The 18,622-nt window shown below is 34.6% G+C and overlaps 1 protein-coding gene across 2 annotated transcripts in view; it reads left to right on the top strand.

Annotated features, from left to right (window-relative positions):
- Positions 1–18,622, top strand: part of HDAC9 (histone deacetylase 9) — a 644,065-nt gene that overhangs the window by 415,824 nt on the left and 209,619 nt on the right. For both annotated transcript variants that reach the window (XM_032483885.1, XM_006190149.3), the window contains 3 exons: positions 753–886; positions 13,495–13,615; positions 18,103–18,152. In XM_032483885.1, coding sequence (XP_032339776.1) covers positions 753–886; positions 13,495–13,615; positions 18,103–18,152 — 305 coding nt within the window. The remainder of the gene's footprint in view (positions 1–752; positions 887–13,494; positions 13,616–18,102; positions 18,153–18,622) is intronic.

The following is an 18,622-nucleotide window of genomic DNA, read 5'->3' as shown; positions in this document are numbered from 1 at the left end:
AGGCAAGCAGTTGGCAATTCTTGCAGTTTATTGCAGATGTAACCCTGATCTAAAGGAAGGCTAGAATTATTCATGGAATAAATTCACCTTTTTTTAAACATTTTTTTACTGAGTTATAGTCATTTTACAATGTTGTATCAATTTCCAGTGTAGAGTACAATTTTTCAGTTATACATGAACATTCATATATTCATTGTCACATTTTTTTTTTGCTGTGAGCTACCACAAGATCTTATATATATTTCCCTGTGCTATACAGTATAATCTTGTTTATCTGTTCTATATATGCCTGTCAGTATCTGCAAATTTTGAAATCCCAGTCTGTGAAATAAATTCACAACTTAAAGTCAGCTCATTTTGTGGCTTCAGTGATAAAATTTTGACCTCTACTGAATTGAATTATCTGTCTAAAAATGCTTCATAATGATTTAAGATACTGGTAAAATTACAGTGTGTTTTTTTAACCTGAAGTTTCTAAAGTGTTACTGTCTTTATCACTTCACAGATTTACTAAATAAGCTAGGGTCTGAGTACTGATTAATCCATGGGTTGACTTTTTTTTGCACATATATCCAGATAACTAAATAGCCCTTATATGCTCCTGGAAATTTGTGGATATGTATTATTTCTCTATGTGTAAATTTATTTTTAAAAGAATGCTTTTTTGTTTTGGAGTAATCATATTGTCATGTAACTTGTAGCACTGCTTTGTATCATTACTCATCTTTTGCTGTATTTTCTTTGTCCTGAAGGAATTGCCTACGATCCTCTGATGCTGAAACACCAGTGCATTTGTGGCAATTCCACCACCCACCCTGAGCATGCTGGACGAATACAGAGCATCTGGTCACGGCTGCAAGAAACTGGGCTGCTGAATAAATGTGAGGTAATCCTGAATTGGCCACACTCTTTTACTTACTTAAATAAATCATGTAAAGAGGTTGGCATTCATTTGGGCAGTTGTAGAAAAATGTTAACCCTGTGGCACAGACACCATGATTGATGAACCATCCTAGATGCCAGTAGCATAGAACTTAGAACCTGACACTGGGCTGGGCATGCAGTAGGTACTCAGGCTGGGTTGATGGACTAAGTAGCTGCCTGATGTATGTGTGCTATTACTGCAGCATTTTTTTTGTGCACACAGTAGCATTGTTTTTTTCCAAATAACTATCATTTATTGAGTTAATTTTCTGAGAAGCTCTTTTGCATACTGTTAAGTACTAAGTAGTAGTTGTTTCTTTTTATAAGCGATACTTTGAATTGACGTATATACCAGTTTTGCCTCATGGAAATGAATAGCTTTTAAAAGATTTACTGTCCTCTTACCAAGAAAAGTCACTTTTTTTATTGATGTTTAGACTCATTTCTGTAGATTCTTGATGAGTCTCATTTTTTTATTTAGAAAAATCTGTTTCTTTAGGCTTTCAAAGGTTAAAAGTAAACATGGCATCAGGTCAAAAAAGCTCCCATTGTCAAATTTGCAAAATACATGACAACCAGCATGTGTTTGATTTAGTTGCTGTAAATGTCCTTTGTTGTCTAAGATCCAGTAACATTCTGTATTGGAAACTTTTTAAAAGAAAAATATCCCCCACGTATTTTCTTACATTACTTTAACGTTTATTGATCAAAAGCATTTTTCCCTGGGTTTGTTTATATTATGTTCCAGATGTGTTCTAGGGATAGAATTATGGCATTTTACAAGGCAAACATGGTTCCTATCCTTACAGACTGATAATTTCACATGTTATTTGGTTTTGTTATCCTTTATAGAGCAATGAAGAAAATTAAGTAGTTCTCACCAGTTTGGGATGAAAGTAAATAGATAATATTTTGACTATAGTTATGAAAAAACTGATAGATTGAAACCCTATTAAACTCACTATACTTTGATAAAATAAAGACACAGTCTTTTATTATTACTTTTGAGTTAATTTTTGACAACCCAAAATGTAGTAAAGAACACTTTATTCAAACCCAATTTAGTTTAAAGTGAACCTGTAAAATATATCAGTTGAAATAGAAATGCCAAAGCAGACAGAATGTTTCTTAGAATCAAGTGTACTTGCCTGTATTTGATAGCAGGAGTTAGTTCAGTCTGATCTTCTTTGAAGTAGAAAAATAACTGACTTTTGAAGTTGTAAAGTCATTCATTCAGTGCCTTCATTTCTAAGGACAGATTATTTTCTTTATTGATTTTCTGTTTTGAAGATAAGTTATATATTTCGTCTTACAGGGGAACTAAGTGGTTATTTTCTTTACATCAAAACATAGATAATGTTTATTGGTCATTCAGCAGTTGAGATTGTGAGTGAATACACCAGTGCAGTGTGTACAGGTTTAGTTTCACAAGTTTTATTTTATGCTGGTAATAGAATTATTTAATGGTTTTCATATTTAGAGTTTACTTTTGATTAAATGTATCCTTTACCTAGAGACTCCAAAGTGAAGGAATTTGAGTTAGATTTATTTCTCTCGTCCTTTCCTAAGTGAAAGTCTATTATCCATCTTTTGCCAGAATGGTCCATATTATATGGAAGAAGGCTTTCATACTCTTTAGTAAATTTTAGACTTATCTTCAAGGTTTTCATGTTTTAGGTAATGTGGTTTGGGGGCCATACCACTCTGTTGTCTGCACAGTCCTGCAGGGAGCACCAGTGAACTACCAAGCAGACTTACTTGTGGTCGACCAGTCTTACTTAATGTTTATCACGAGAACATTCCTCTCTCACCTTTGCACCTGCTATAGGTATTTTCTAGCTTGGCAGTTTCTCTGGTTTTGCAGCTGAGGTATTATTGCCTTTTGCATTTTTTCACTTTCAAGTCTCTGTTATATCCTGGAGCCCCACCCCGATCACTCTAAATTAGCAGTGGTTGATCATGGCCTTAATGCTAGTTTGTGTTATTCCTTAAATCTGTTACCTGAAGGAACATTGTTTATAGAAGGAACAAAGTGAAGAAGTAGATGGAATGTAATACGGTTCACACTAGTCTTAAAATTTGAAAATTTATTATCATCCCTTTCTGATCGATCTTCTTTTTCAGTTCCTCAGACATCACTTTATTTTAGCCCTCTATTATTTGAAATCATAAAATTCAGTTTATACTGTAGCACAGACTAATGTGATATCAGACCCAGGATGAAATGCTAGAAGCATTGTGGGGTTGACGAGAATGAGCAAGTCTATTCCAATCCAGTCAGCTAAGTAGGAGTCTCTCTAGCACACAGTCACCCAATTAACAAATAATGCACTTGAAAGCCCAGATCAGCACATTGGCTCTTTATGAAGTCCAAGCACAAAAGTCTCATCCGAAACTTTAATAATGTGAATGAAACACTTTTTCTTAACATAGTTTAAGAGCAGTTCACCAGGTGTTTGCTTTCCTAAGTGATGAAACTGTTGCCCAAATGTATTTATTTACTCCTATGTTATTAAAATATCTGTGACTTTATAACTAATCCAAAACATGAAGTGGAATTTATAAAGCCGTTAAAAACCAATTAACTTTGACACCTAGGAATTTAATGTCCCTTTGCCTGTCTGAATAATTTGAGAAATATTCAAAGTGGAATTTTAGAAATGATTATTCACTAAACAAGTATAACCTTTCTCTAGAGACTTTCAGATTCTGTGTAAGTCATAATACCAAAAGGGATAAAACATACAACCAAAGGAAACACAACTCATTTTCTCTTCCTGACTGTCTTCTACAAGAGTAGAGGAAGAAGTAAAAAGGGAACATACAGTGGTTATACCAAACCAGCTTAGCTCACGCAGAAAACAGTAGAATCTGTTTCCTTAGCCAGTAGTCTCTCTAGTAAATGGAACTGAAACAATTGGTATCTGTTTGTTGTAAATTTTTCTTTTTTTTGATTTGACAAGTTAGTTCTGATATGCACATTTATTAATATATTATTAACCCTCCTGCAAGGATGCTAACCTTTCTCAAGTTAAATTATTTTGAAAATATCAGTGCTATGGAAAAAAAAGAAAAACAGATCTATACAACAAACTTTTTAGCAATTTACCAAAACTTATTACACTCAGTTTCTGAAAAACCAGGAGAAAAGCCCACTGTAAGTGGCAGGTGGTCAGATACGTGGAGGATGCATTAAAAGGCAAGAAGTTTCCTATACTAATAGACTTCCTGGTTAGTGTTTATGAGGCTGCTAAAAAGATCAAGGCCAATGACAGTGTCTTGCAATCGGACTTATTCACTCCAAGAAAAGAAAAAGCTTGGGTGTGAATGAGTGTTTATCATTATGGCCCAAGGACTTAAGGAGAATCAGGCCTTTCTTTCTAAATTGTCTCGGTAGGACTGTCAGGAAGTTAAAATTCAGCTCTGTTCCTTGGTTATGTCTAAAGCATGCATTCCTGAGAGGGTAAAAGCTATGTGTCTGGATTCCAGGGATTTGAGTACCAGCCCTAGTGTCTGGGTTATCATTTTCTCCTCAGTGATGTGGATCAAATTCCTCTCTTGGTTGCAAGAAATAAGAACTCAACTCAATTTTCTCAATAAAGAGAGGATTTATTAGATTTCATAGGAAAGGATATAACTGAATAGGAATATTACACATACAAGCTGGAGCAATGTATTGTTTTCCAGTGTCCAGATAGCAATTTACCATCTTTGGACACTATTTTCCTGCCAGGTTTGTGTAGCCACCCATAGTTAGCGATCAACCTCTGCTTCCAGGGAAGAAGTCAACAGAGCTCTGGGGACATATTGCTGGTCAGCAAGCAGAAACCTGTGTCTAGATAAGCGGTATTCATTTTATTGATTACAAGTGGTGCCCAAATGTTAGCATATATCAGAATCATTGGTGGGATGGGGAATAGGAATGTTAAAATACGGATTCCTGGGCTATAGCTCAAGAGTTTTAGATTCAGTAGGAGTGGGGTCCTATACGGGTGGGGGTGGGGGGCAAGAATTTGTATTGCTGAGATGTGTCTGGATCATCCTGATATTCTGTTGCTGATCTGGGCACCATACTTTGAGAACAGCGGTATGGCCATATTCAACAGTCCTTCCCAAGAATTTGAGTTTCCCAGACTCCTGTGTTAGGAGCTAGAGATAAAATGCTGAGATTATACCCCTGCCTTCAAGGTAGTTACCATCTGAGAGATCATCAGATGTCATCAAATGAACACACAAATATGTGACTACAGACTCTTAGGGGGTTTTAAGTCACTAGTTTTATATTGTGATTTTAAAGACCCGTTGATTCAGCTTGGGGAGGGAATAAAATAAGAAAGGCTGGTCAGCTACCTCCAAAATCATGACATCAGAGAGGCTCTCTCAGCAAGAGGCAGAGGAGGAGATGTTATAATTAGAGTTCAAAGGACAAAGTATCTCAGACCTAAAGTTGAAGAGCTTGCCCTTCTTCCGTTTTTGTTCAGGCTCCTTTGTCTATTCAGGTTACTGTTTCACTGGGGAAAAAGATAAGGAGCCTCAATTCTGCTGGCGTAGAGAGAGAAGTCTGCTTTCCTCAGTGAATGAAGTAGTCGGTTTTGCAATTAAACAATAATTATGATAGAAAAGATGGCAATTTGAAAATATCAAAAGGGCTTCTTTGTTTTAAAACAATAGACTGATCCACAAATCAAACTTATTTCACTTCTTTTATCAATCTGGAAAATTAGTCAAAATGGGTTTCCTCAAAGGTTATTGTTCAACATTAGGTATGACCTCAGTCCTGCCGTTAATTATCTGTGTACTTTTGTCAAATCATTTAACCTTACCGATCTTCGGTTTTCCCATACGTAAGGTGAGGGTGTTAGACAGGATATTTGCTAGGATCTCTTTCAGCTCTAATGTCATATGAAATTAGGTGGCTAAGAAATTAATTCGGAACATAACACTTTCTTTGGTTAAGAGTAGACAAAATGTTTAGGATGTTTTAGTAAACACACTGCTTTTAGTTTGCAAGCTATAGTGTAAATTGGCTGTGTGTAATAGTCCTGATTAGCAGCCAGAGAAAACATTAGTCCTCGTTATATTAGGTTACAGCAGTTACATGGGTTAACTTCTTTTGTCATGACATGGCACTGTTTTTAAAAATTGAGGTGGTTGGTACTCCTTTATGCCAATACCATTTAGTTTTTTCCCCGACTGAATCATTCATACTTACTTTAGTGATTCTGTTGGGAGCAAAAAGCAAAACCAGCAGCTTTCTTGTCACCATAAGAAATGGATCTGGAGGGGTCATTTGGTGTCCTCTTTAGGAACAAGCTCTTTGATTAGGTAGCCAGGGGTTTCTAAAGTGTGTGTGCCCCTGAAGAAAAGAATGTGCTCTTCTGTACTTAAAAAAATTGCAGATTGACCCGTCGTCTGTTAGAAATGCACTTGCAGTTGTTTTTCCAGAAGCACTCATGACTCTCAGCCCCACCAAGCCACCCACAGACATTTGCTTGCTCTCACATTTGTTTTGAGAATAATAATATTTTATAATGCTTTTGTTGGATTACACATTATATGGAATTTGCATTGCCTCTTTGTGACTAATATTGAGTAACTTTGTTTCGCTTAATTCATAAGTAAAAACCATAAGCAACATGCAGTTCTGAAATGTTTAACTCCTTTATTCAAGTGCCAACGTAAAGTAATTACCAAACAATTCTGGGACACAAAACCAAGCTACTGTTGCCCCTTCTGGGACTTCTCAGCAGTTCCAAAGAGAAAAGTGGAGGGCAGGTTTAGTGTAAAACCTCAAAGATGCCAAGGAGCTCAAAGATAGGGTTTCCAGCATACTATCCTGCACACACAGGTGATTTAAAAATATCTTTTGCGAATCTAAATAAAGAAATATAATACTCTTTTGAGAAACACTTTTGGAATGTGCAGGTTTTCTGACATCAATGCCACAAAGTACTGAATTCTGCAAGTTAATGGAAATTCAATTAAACATTTGTTTTATAGAGTAATCTAACTAGATGGCAGCACATAACAGCTTACTGTTTAGTTTGCAAAAAAAAAAAAAAATTTTGTGTGTGTGTGTCTTAGAATCTAACCACAAAGCAGTAAGAAACTCAAATAGAGAGTCTTGTGAATTGTCTTAAAAAAATATTGCAGTTATGGAAAGCAGTACAAATGATCCAGATGTGATGAGTAAACCAGGGTGTCATTATTCGGAAAGAGATTTGTATATCACAGTAGAGTGGACGCTGGCAGATAAATACTTTAAAAATACTTGTGCAGCCTGTAATCAGAACTTAGATGATTTGGAATTTTTGTTTTCAGTTTGCAAAAAAAAGTAAGAATTAATGTGGAAAACAACCAATAAAAGGAAATAAGGCTACCTTTCTGAGTCCATTTGGAAAGTGATACAGAATTTTTTTTAAAAACAGCAGCATTAAAGTTTATTAACAAAAATGAATTATTATATGTTTTTCAACCATCTGAAAAACTTATAAAAATTATAATTCTAAACTAACACAATGTTTATTGTGACAAATCTATTTCATACATTATTATTATTAAAAAATCAGTGTTTTAACCGAAATCATAAAAATGTTTATTTACAATGTTTAAAAAAAATTACAATGTAGGAGATTCAACTGCATTAAAATTGTGAAAATTGAGCAGTTACAGTAAGAGATAACATTTTTACTTTCTGATGAGAATAATTTGATATGGGTGGAAATAAAATTGAAAAAAAATACACGGTACATATGCTTTTTACCACCTAGACTTTGTTATTGAATGGACTTGCTGTGTTCTGAAGTACTTCTGAAATTGTCCTGTCCTGAAATATTTTAAAATAAATTGTAATGACTGAATCAAGCAGTATTACATACAAGTAGAAGGCATTTGTCTTTTTGGAGGTTGAATAGATTTTTTTTTATTTCCCAACTTTCTCTTTGTCAACCATTTATTTTAACTACTCCATGGTCCCAAGTGTTGATTAATAATACAATGTCAGTATCTTGAATTCACTTATGAGTGGGAAGAATGGACAGTTCCCTCTAGCATGTGATTCTTGACCTAGGTTGCCTGTTAAATCTACTGGGTGGTTTTAAGTTTCTGCACGTTGAGGTAGTAACCAAAGTTAGCTAGAAGCTCTGGAAGTATGACCCAGGCATTAATACCTTTTTAACTTCTGCAGATGATTCTAAGGTACAGCCAGTGTTAAAAATCATTAAAACAAACTCAGCTTCTTAATGTGAACTTAACGAGGTAGAGACAAACAGAAGTCAAATATTTGGAGATGGGAGGGGAACAGAGGCAAACATTTACCTGAGAAACAAAGGTGGTGGTAGCTCAGAAGCTCCATGCACATTTTTTAAAAATTGGCGAAGTGTTCATCATATTGCAGTTACCATAGGCTAGGTATGAGTTCTAAAAAATTCTTTTATTTTCCAATTATGATTAAGCATTTAAAAAATGGGCTTCAAAAGAATAGCTAGAGTCCTTTTGAAAACCCTCATAGATCTGTCTTCCTCAACCATGGTACTTTATCACTTCAATTATTATATTTGCTTGCCTAAGGCAAATGTATAAATCAAAATAAAGGATATTTTATTGAGTTTTTATTGTGTATAAGGTAATTTCACATAGCCATTTTAGGGCTTACCATGTTCACTTACCATTTTAGGACTAAAAGGGGGTTTCAGAGTAGTTCAGTTAAACCGCCTTATGTTTATGCATGGAGAAGCAAAGATCCAGAAAGGTTCCTCACAGCAGGATATAGTCATGTTAAGGACACACGACATTCAGAACCCAGAACTCAGGGCTCTTGACATGCAATTCACTTTCTTCTCACGTAACCAGCAGAAAGGACCAAGGGCCTGTTGGGCTGCCTGCCTGCTTAGTAGCCTCATTCCTACTTTCATTCCCCTTTCTTTATAAGAAAAAATCTGGGATTATTAGATGATGGAAGGAGAGAATGCAGTGGAGGGAGAAGATAGAAACCAACTTTTATGTAACATTTAAAGAAGCAGTTGATTGTAGCATTTGAATACTTCAGTTGGTAAGCTTGGACATGAGCAGTGAGACCTGATTTTTGTTTTGTTTAAGAGAGAAAAAGTGTATCAAGAATAATGAATAGGCGTGAACTGATTCATTAAGCATGGAATTTGTAACAGGGTAACTTTGACACTCATAAGTCATTTATGATTCTTTAACTCTGTAAGTCTGCAGCCCTGTGAATTTTGGACAAAAATGCATCCCTATATTTAGGGACACTGGGTGAAATATTTTCAGAAAATGAGATATTTCAGTGGAAATTCTTGCCTAATATGTCATCACTTTGAAAATGATTAAAGAAAATGGGGTCTCCCCCAGCAAAGGCAGGTACTTTGACTTGTCAAATTTAAGTTGGACATTTTCTCTTAGTTCAGAACTGCCACAAAATGAGCCCTTTCATGTCCTCAATAATACCAAACCAATGCAATCCATCTGTTCTGCTAAATTATTTCTAGTTCCCTAACCAAAGGCACTGCTTTTTCATGCATTTTATCATGATTTTATGCCCTTTATTATATTTTACAAAAGGTTCTGATTCCTCCAGGGCCAATGAGAACTGATTAGGATACTGGCCTCAATCCAGGCTTTGAACACAAGAGGGGAAGGAATAGAACTGTTTCCTTTTTTCCCTGCTCCTTGGCATTAAAAAAAAAAAGAATCTATACCGTGTGTGTGCTCTGTGTGTGGGTGGGTGTGGGTAGGCTGCATTTTATCCTGTCACAGTATGACTTTGTAGATTATGTTCAGAACATTCCTTCTATAATCAGGTTGCATTAACAGGCTTTAATTCAGAAGGACTATTTCTTTAGGAAAGAGCCATGGTGTATTGTGGGACTCAATGATATGGTCATTTTAAACAACTTCAGCCAAACTTCAAACCTGAATGCAGACTTTTTGGGGCTCTGATCTAAATAAGATCATATCCTCAGGTGCGTAGCACAGAGTGGGCTCTCGGGGCACATTAGTTCCTTTCCTACTGTCAGGGAAGAAACTGTGCAAGTCACAGAGAATGAAAATATAGTAATGAATACATCCTCCATCACAGGGTTTCTTTAATAAGAAGATGAAAGTAGAGCTATAAGCTTGCTTTCTTAGACCAATATTGGCAAGGTGTTTAAGACCTTTATTTGGATCTCAAGTTGGAAGTACCCAGATGAACACTGTGCCTTACATTATATGCATTGAGTGTCCAAATTTACTCACAATTCTAAAAAATTCTTTTGGTCAGAATCACAGATGACTTTAGATAGATATCCTGCAGACTGAATATCTCTGAGAATGGAACTCAATATCACCCTAAACTACAATTATCAGAGCACTTTGTCCTGTTTTGTGCCTCATTATGCTATTGACCTTTGACTCGAGAGCATCATATGAGAAAATTGAAGGAATAAGGGGTACACAGGAAATAGAAAATAGGACAGGATTAAACAAAAAGGTCTATATTTAAGCACAAACACGTAACTTAATGAATTACTGATTATAATACTGGAAAATGAAAGCTATTGGGGACCTCAATTTGAGAGGAAACGTTTAATGTGACAAATTTGAGACATCTAATAGGAGTGAGGCCGAACTACTCCAGGAGACCCTATGTGTTAAGAAGGAAGGAAAATTGTTGCTGTTTCACAAGTTTTAACTTAATCATCCACGGAGTTCCCATAGCAGTGCCCCTGTGAGATATAAACCTCGAAACACGCTCTCTCCAGATCCTTTCTCCAGCTAGAAACATTTTTCATGTTGAATTGGTTTTCACTGCTGTCCTTCTGTAGAAACATGTACACCCTGCCTGTGGTCTTGTTCCCCAGCAGCCATAGAAGCAGAAAGTGTGAAGAATTAGTACTTATATTTAATTATTTTGTGAGAAACATATTCTGTAATAGTAAAAAGAGCCAGTGTAAATTACTTCCTGGGAGTCAAAGAGAAGTAGAGCTAGGAGTTGGGAGGGGGAGGAGAAAGGGGAAAACTTGTGCACTTTGTTCCATTTTAATAGTGACGAGGAGAAAATTGGGAGGGGATACTCTTAGAATAAGTAAAAGCTAAGTGGGCTGGACCAGATGCTCTCCCTCTTACCGTCAGTTAACTGATGGTACACAAGTGATGACTGAGACCCAGCAGATGTCCTCTTAAGATTTATCAGCACTTGAGCTACTGTCAATAATTGAATTTTGTTAGCAGATTATTTTTCAAATGTGTGATTGAGCATTCAGCCTGAATACTAGTGGGGCTATGGGAGAATAAGAAAGGAGTTGGGACAAGCATTGGAATGTATGGTATGTAAAAATAAATGGCTAGTCTGTGAAAACATAAAGATATATTTATTATTAATGTTACTTCATGTGATACCAGGAGCAAAATATCTTTAGAGAAAAGGGAAAAAATTGATGAAGCTTTATGACACTAGTCTACATGTGGGTCCGATTGTTAGCTATGGAGCTGGCTGCATCGGAGACTTAGCTGTTTATATCAGCATATAACATGTTAGTGGCTATGAATTTCATAGACTCACAGAAATGAGAGCTGGAAGCCCTGCTATTTCATGGTGTTCATTATTCTGTCAGACTGGGACTGGTTGCCACAGTCTGGTTTCCAGTCTGATGTTGCTCATTCCAATTTTAGATGACTCAGACCGTGGAGTTACCACTATTTATCTTGGGGGATTTTCCACCAGCTGAAATCTCACAATTAAAATGGTTCCCTTTAATAGTGACTTTGAACTTTCTCTTTCTCATTTTATCTCATTGCTTGTCATTCTGCTTCTTTGGTTGTTCTGATCTTCCATAAATGTTTCCAAATTCAGTGTTTACCATCAAGCCACCTAAGTCAGTAACTGGTTTGTTTATTGACCAGAGCAATGGCTGACCAGATAGCCGTCATTAAATTTGCCTTTGTCTTCAGCATTACCTACCTGGTTTAATTTCAACATTCAACACCTACCTGGGGTAATTTCTCAAAAACATATTTTTATTTTTCTAAAAAATGTAAATAGGGCGTCAAAAACAGGGAACTTCAATGCTGTGACAAAGCAAATTCCGTAAGTGTTTGTTTATTCAGCACATAGTGGCACAGTGTTGAGAAGTTTCTGTTTTACATCACTCCTGTTGCCTTCGTGTTACCCCTCAGGTCGCCAGCTATTCCTCTCTCACTGTGACATGATGATTTATTTTCAATGACAAATACCTCTACCCAGCAAACCTCTAGGAAGCGTCAGTGTATTGAGGTTTTCCCTGCCCGCCCCCTCAGTGAACCACACAGCCACAGCCACATCACCTTAAACTAGGGAGGCTGAATGTGGAGGTTGGTTTTGAGAGAGGTGTTGTTGTCACCTGATGTTTCCATGTCAGCTGGTGATTCATGGTCAGGAACATGGGAGGACAGCATTATCTGAATAGATGTTCTTTGAATTTCACTGAAATTCTCTGCTTACATATTAACTTACAAGTGTCTTGTTGTGAAACATATTTTAAATGAAATATATAATGCTATCTGGGTAATTTTAGGAAGCATAGTAATTTTAAAAAGTAAGGCTGATTAACTTTGTCCACCAGCATGATGTTTATTGGGCTCAAAGATGTGCCAACTAAGAAATGGGACCAGGAAGAAAGCTTTGTCATTTGACTGACTGAGGTTTAACTTAATGTACAGTTTTGTCTGTGTTGAAGGACCATTCTTTGTTAGTTGAAGTGGAAGTTTCTGCCTAGCATGGGTGTAAAAATATTGACTGAGTTTAGTGTGTCTCAAACTCTCTCTGATTAAACAACCGTTACTGTTTTTGTTTAATTTCCACAGACCAATGCTTTTATAAAAGCATGAAAAATGAAATACTGCAATAGTGGAATAAAAATTGAAGACATGTAAGGTTATATTTAGATTCAACAGACACAAAAATACTCTGTCAAGTTACTATAGAAGTTTCTAAGTATTTTCTCTTAATTTCTGTCTAGACCTCATCACAGACCATTCACAAACAGTTCCTGAACTGTCATCTGTCGTGTAGAATGTACTTTGAGTAGCATTGGTCTAGGTGAACATTACTGTGAGGTACCCACACATGAAGTGATCAGCGTATTTGTAATAATCAAATACATTAAAATGTATTGGTACTTACTTATATCCTTTAAGAAACAATAAGGTATTTGTTTCATCAACTTCTTCTGGTGAATGTAAAGTAAGATTTTGATCAATTTACTTCTCAGGTAAACAGTAGCTCCTGTTTTAGTTAAGTTGATACTTTCACAAAGGAGTTAACTATTTTTTGTTGTTGTTGTTAGTTATCTTTTATAGGCCAAAGAAGAATATACTTTATGTCAGTGGACTGTTCAGGCATGAGCAATCCACTGGGTCTGAACCTTGCATACACTCATTTTTCAGATATTATTATGGTACTTCACTAAGCAAATCAGTGTCACATTCCTACAGGATGAAACTCAGCCCATTATTAATCATCTTAAATGTGATTTGGGGTCTTATTTTCTTCTAAATGTTGTCAGTGGAATACTGTAGGCTTCTCCTGTTTTCTTTCAGCGAATTCAAGGTCGAAAAGCCAGCCTGGAGGAAATACAGCTTGTTCATTCTGAACATCACTCACTATTATATGGCACCAACCCCCTGGACGGACAGAAGCTGGACCCCAGGACACTTCTAGGTCTGTATGAGCCTCCATTCTACTGAGAACAGCACATTCCAGCACTATCATTAGTCAGTGCTGGTGTCAGTTCAAAATACTTGGCAAGCTGTGTGACAGAAAATCAGCTTTTCCAACATCATTGCTCTGTGGAATGAGTAGTTTGCAATAGAAGCCAGTATGGATTAAGATTTCTACATTAGAAAAAATGAGAGTGCAAGTTTCATGATGTTTGCTTTCAAATTACCCTGTATTTCAATAGTGTTTGTTCATAGTGTTTTAGCTTTCAGGAGTAAATGTTGCATTTGCTTACGTTTTTAAGCTTTAAAGAAAGGTTTTTACATTCTTTATGCAAATTTATCTTCATCTTTCCCATTTCTTTTGTTCCTTTTGGTTCTGTTTTCTATGACCCTAACAGACAAAAGGCATAATACAACTTATGTTAGGTGAAAAGTCCATATTCCTATGCATAGAACACTATTTTATAGTAAGATTGCAGTTTAAAATCTTAATGTAATCTATTTAATGCATATTTTAACTATGAAATTAAATAGTAAAATAGATGGGAGACTAGAAAACCAATAAGCATAATTTTTAGTTAATGTATGATTTTTTTCAAAATTTTACTATCAGATTTTAAAATAAAATTTATGCTTCACAACTTTATATAAATTTTATATAAGTGATAGAAACAACAGATTTTGAAGAAAGTTCATGACAAAACCTTATTTTAGCTAAGACAATTATATTAACCAAGTTTATTAATGATCTTTTATGACGAAATAACAATATATGTGACACGGCAATGTATGCCAGAAGGATTAGATTTTAAGTGTTTTAACTAAAAAGGCATTTTAGGACATTTCCTTGGCCCTTTCTTTCAAACAAACCTGTGTCAGTTTCATATTATTGGACTCTCACCCAATTCAGTATTTCTTCGAAATGGTTTAATGTTAACTAATCTTAAACAATTCAACAGCAAGTGCATGACATGTAGTAGGCAGGCATCTTGGAAAGCAATTAGAAGGGGAAATTAACAGTTACCAGTTACAATACTAAAAGTCTTCCCTTTTAAAACAAGTGGCAGGCATCGCTAAACTCACAAAGTAAAGGCATATGTTTGAGTGTGTGGGTGCATGTGCACGTGTGAAGGTGGCAAGACATCAACAGAAAGGGGAGCGCAGAAAGATCACTCAACTTTTAGAAAACATATTATGAAACTTTGATGATAAAAACAATTTATAGTAGGATTAAAGTTATTTGTTAATATAAAGGCAAATGAGTCAATCTAAACATATATACTCTGTATTTTTTTAATTCTTTCTGTTAAAGGTATCAGTCTCTGCACATGCAGATCTTTATATAAAGTACTTATTTTGCTATGCATACTATATATTAAGTGTCGTTACATTGACATGAATTAATCATCTCACTCAGTTTATCACAAAGGTGAAGTAAACCAGACAGTAACTTCCGTGGTCTTCTGAAAATGAAATATTCATGCATTTTAAAGATAGGAAGCTATGTCCATTTTGATTTTTTGGTTTAATTAAGAGAAAACAAGTAGAACTCCCCTCCACCCCATTTTTTTTAAACTGTTATCTCAAACTGTAAATCAGCCTAGGCATAGGACTAGGTACTTTGGATTTAGTTAGGATAAATTTACACATAGGTGTTTGAGAGATGTTCCAAAAACCTAGTTGTTCCACATTTTAAGAGTAAAGACGTATTTGTAAAAGAAATGAAGTTTAAACTTTGGCAACTCCAAACTGCTTTACTTATGAAACATGGCAATACCACTGTTTTTTAATGAAATTTGACACTTTTGAACAAAACTAATTTTCTCAGAATAATCAGTATATATATCATTTTAAAATGTAATGATTTAACAAAGAATATATATATTCATATATTCTCATTCTCATATATAATTTAGAACTTGGACAAAGGCCCTTTTCAAGTATGTATGCTTGAAAACACCAAGTACCAATAATTTAATTGTTACAGTTTTAATCCAAATAAATTGACCATTTATCTCATTAGTTTTGCATATTTAATGTGGGATAAAATTCATGCAGTTGATGATTTTAGAGTTAACTTTAGATACATACACATGTGGATTTTCAAAGGCACCTCTGAGGAATCAGGGCAACACTGTCAACACGGTGTACAGGTTACATGTGTAAAGGTAAACAGGGATGATGCATTGCTAGGTATTGATATCAAGCACCAAATTCAACTTTGATGACACTTTTGAACTATATTAATTTATCCCATGAATCCAGAAAATTGGCTGATTTTCTTTAATTCAGGTTCTGAGTGAATAATCCCATTCTTTTAAAAGTTTAACTTTTTATATTTTTTTGATCTTTATGAAATTTGAATTCTTGTGGCCTGTTTTTTATTTATATCTAAAAGACCAGATTGAAGCTGCCATGTATGAATGTATAAAAATTCATAACCATCAAGATATTTTCTCTCTCTTTAGCCTTTTCTTTTACCCCCATACATTCTATTTTTCCTCTAGTCCTTCCCAACACAGACGTTGGGGTGGGGGTGGGGTTTGTCCATATGCACACACAGTGAATTGAAAATCATTCAATTGTATGAATTCTCTGAGTTAAATTGATACCACTACTTTTGATAGTTACGTTTTAGGAGTTGGAAGGATTTAAATAAAAGTTCATTATGACTGAATCCATCAGTCTTTGTACCTTGAAAGACATCTATAGCTTATAAAATAATTAAATTTGAAAATAGGCACCATTTATCTCTTTAAATACTCTAGACCCTGTAAGGTGACACTTTTAAAACATTCTCTCCAATCATTTCTGGTGAGAGTTTTTCCTTAGCATTAATATTCCTGTCATTTTTACTACCAGTTTTCATTATCTTGTGGTTAGCCAGATCTCAGTCCATGGATAAGAGAATATCATATTATTAAAAAGTAAGTCAAATCAATTCAGTGAAATAAAAATTTCTTGTACACTACTAAATTTAAAGTATCAATTAGTTTGGTTGTTTGGTATTATTTAAACAGCACTGAAGTAGATTTTCCTGAAGCATTGTATCATTTGTTTTCTATATTTTCTTAGTATTTAATAATTTTTAAGAAATTCTTTAAAAATCACTTTATCACATTGTGATGTTATCTTTAACCTTCTTCCCTGACTAAAGAATGAAGAGTTCAGACATTAAAGCATACAGTATTATACATTTTAATTTCACATGTGACATGAATATATTCTTCTAAATATTCACTGGATACAGAAATATCTTTGTTATGAGGAACAACCTAAGAAAACTTTACCCCTCCCCAAGCTATCCATAAAATTTTAAATCTATTTTTTACTGATTTAAGTATTCCAGTTTTAATTTTTTTTGTTTATTTTTTCTGTTGACTTTTTATCTTTTTTTCATGAATATCCTTATATATGAGATATTTATTTTTTCATTTGCACTTATATTTTTCTTTATCATTTTCCATCTGTTAGCAATTGCATTTGAAAAATCAACTTACAGGATTTATTGTTTTCAAAATAAACTTTCTTCTATGACAGTAAAATCTGTTTAGACTTACTGACATGACTAGTGACTTCCATCACAAACCTGTTTCTCAATTTTCATTATTTTTTATTTCACTGATTGCCGATAGAACAGATGAATTAGGATAGGATGAAATGGAAGTTTGTACCTGATTCTACCACTAATCTCCTGAGTGACCCAGCTGAGTCACTTCAGAGATATTTGGCTATGATATAGAAATACCCACTGCCTTTCCTTTAATTACTTTGCAAGATAGATTTTTGTCTTAGAGGTTTAGGAGTAGTTATTTTTGTTTTTTCTATTCATGTAGTAGATAATGCAGAAAATGAAAATGCAGGTAAACAAAAATGATTAAACGTTTCATGAAATCTCAATTCTATAAGATAGTCACAAGTAAGATTTTGACATGTATTTTGAAGATATAGTTATATGTATATCACCTTGATCCCCCAAAAGGTTATTTTTATAGTGTTATATGAGTTGTTTTTTTAAAAAATTGTGGATATTGGATAGGCTTATAGTATACTTGGTCTTAGCTATCTGAAGTAGAATTTAAAGATAAGTCTGTATACTTGAATAAGTGTTTTAATATTTGAAACATTTAAAAAAGTAAGTGTATTTCAGTAGCCCTGTGGCTCAAACACTACTTTAGAGGGACTAGCTGAGTTATTTATAACAAATTATTAATAAAAAATGTATTGTAATATATTTACAATGTGTAGGGCAGTTAAATCTTGAGACTCAAATTTCATAGGTATGTTTTTCCACATGAGGAAATAGACTCTACATGTAATATTATTTGTATTAATTTTCTTTTGAGTTCTTGACTAAAATTTGATCAGTTTTCTTCTGAGTCAACTGGATAATACCATGTGACATTATGTGTTAATAAATACCAAAATTTTTAAAAGCTATAATTATGTTCTTAAATTACACTTTTTTTGTGTCTTCATATTGTATAGGTGACTCCTCTCAAAAGTTTTTTTCTTCATTACCTTGTGGTGGACTTGGGGTAAGTATGAGTTTGTTCACTGCTTTTAAGTAACATAAACTTCTAAAAATATCTCCTTTGATTTATCTGTTCATGTATATTTAAGCCTGTTTCTCAGTAAAAGTTATGCTGGAGTTCAGGATGGCTATGTGATTTGTAGAGCTCAGTGCCAAATGAAAATGCAGACCTCCTTGTTCAAAAATTATTAAGAATTTCAACATGGTGAAAATAGTGAATTGAACCAAGTGTAGGGTTCTTCTGACTGTACGGTCCTGTGTGAAGCCACTTTGCTAGACTTTTATAAAACTGGAGAAAAGTTCGTAATGGAAGGTTTAGCACAGTTTTACAGCAGAATTCAGTTTTCAGTAGGATCATACTGAGTATACACACGCATTATGTTTTTGGTGAAAGTGGCATAAACTTCACAAAGCACTTGACGTCGTGGGGCATTTTGTTTGTGAACCCCCGGGGCCATTTTTGTCTTCAATAAT

This window comes from Camelus ferus, chromosome 7 (genome assembly GCF_009834535.1).
Source record: "Camelus ferus isolate YT-003-E chromosome 7, BCGSAC_Cfer_1.0, whole genome shotgun sequence".
NCBI classification, from domain to species: Eukaryota; Metazoa; Chordata; class Mammalia; order Artiodactyla; family Camelidae; genus Camelus; species Camelus ferus.
This window is presented reverse-complemented; position numbering and strand designations above follow the sequence as displayed.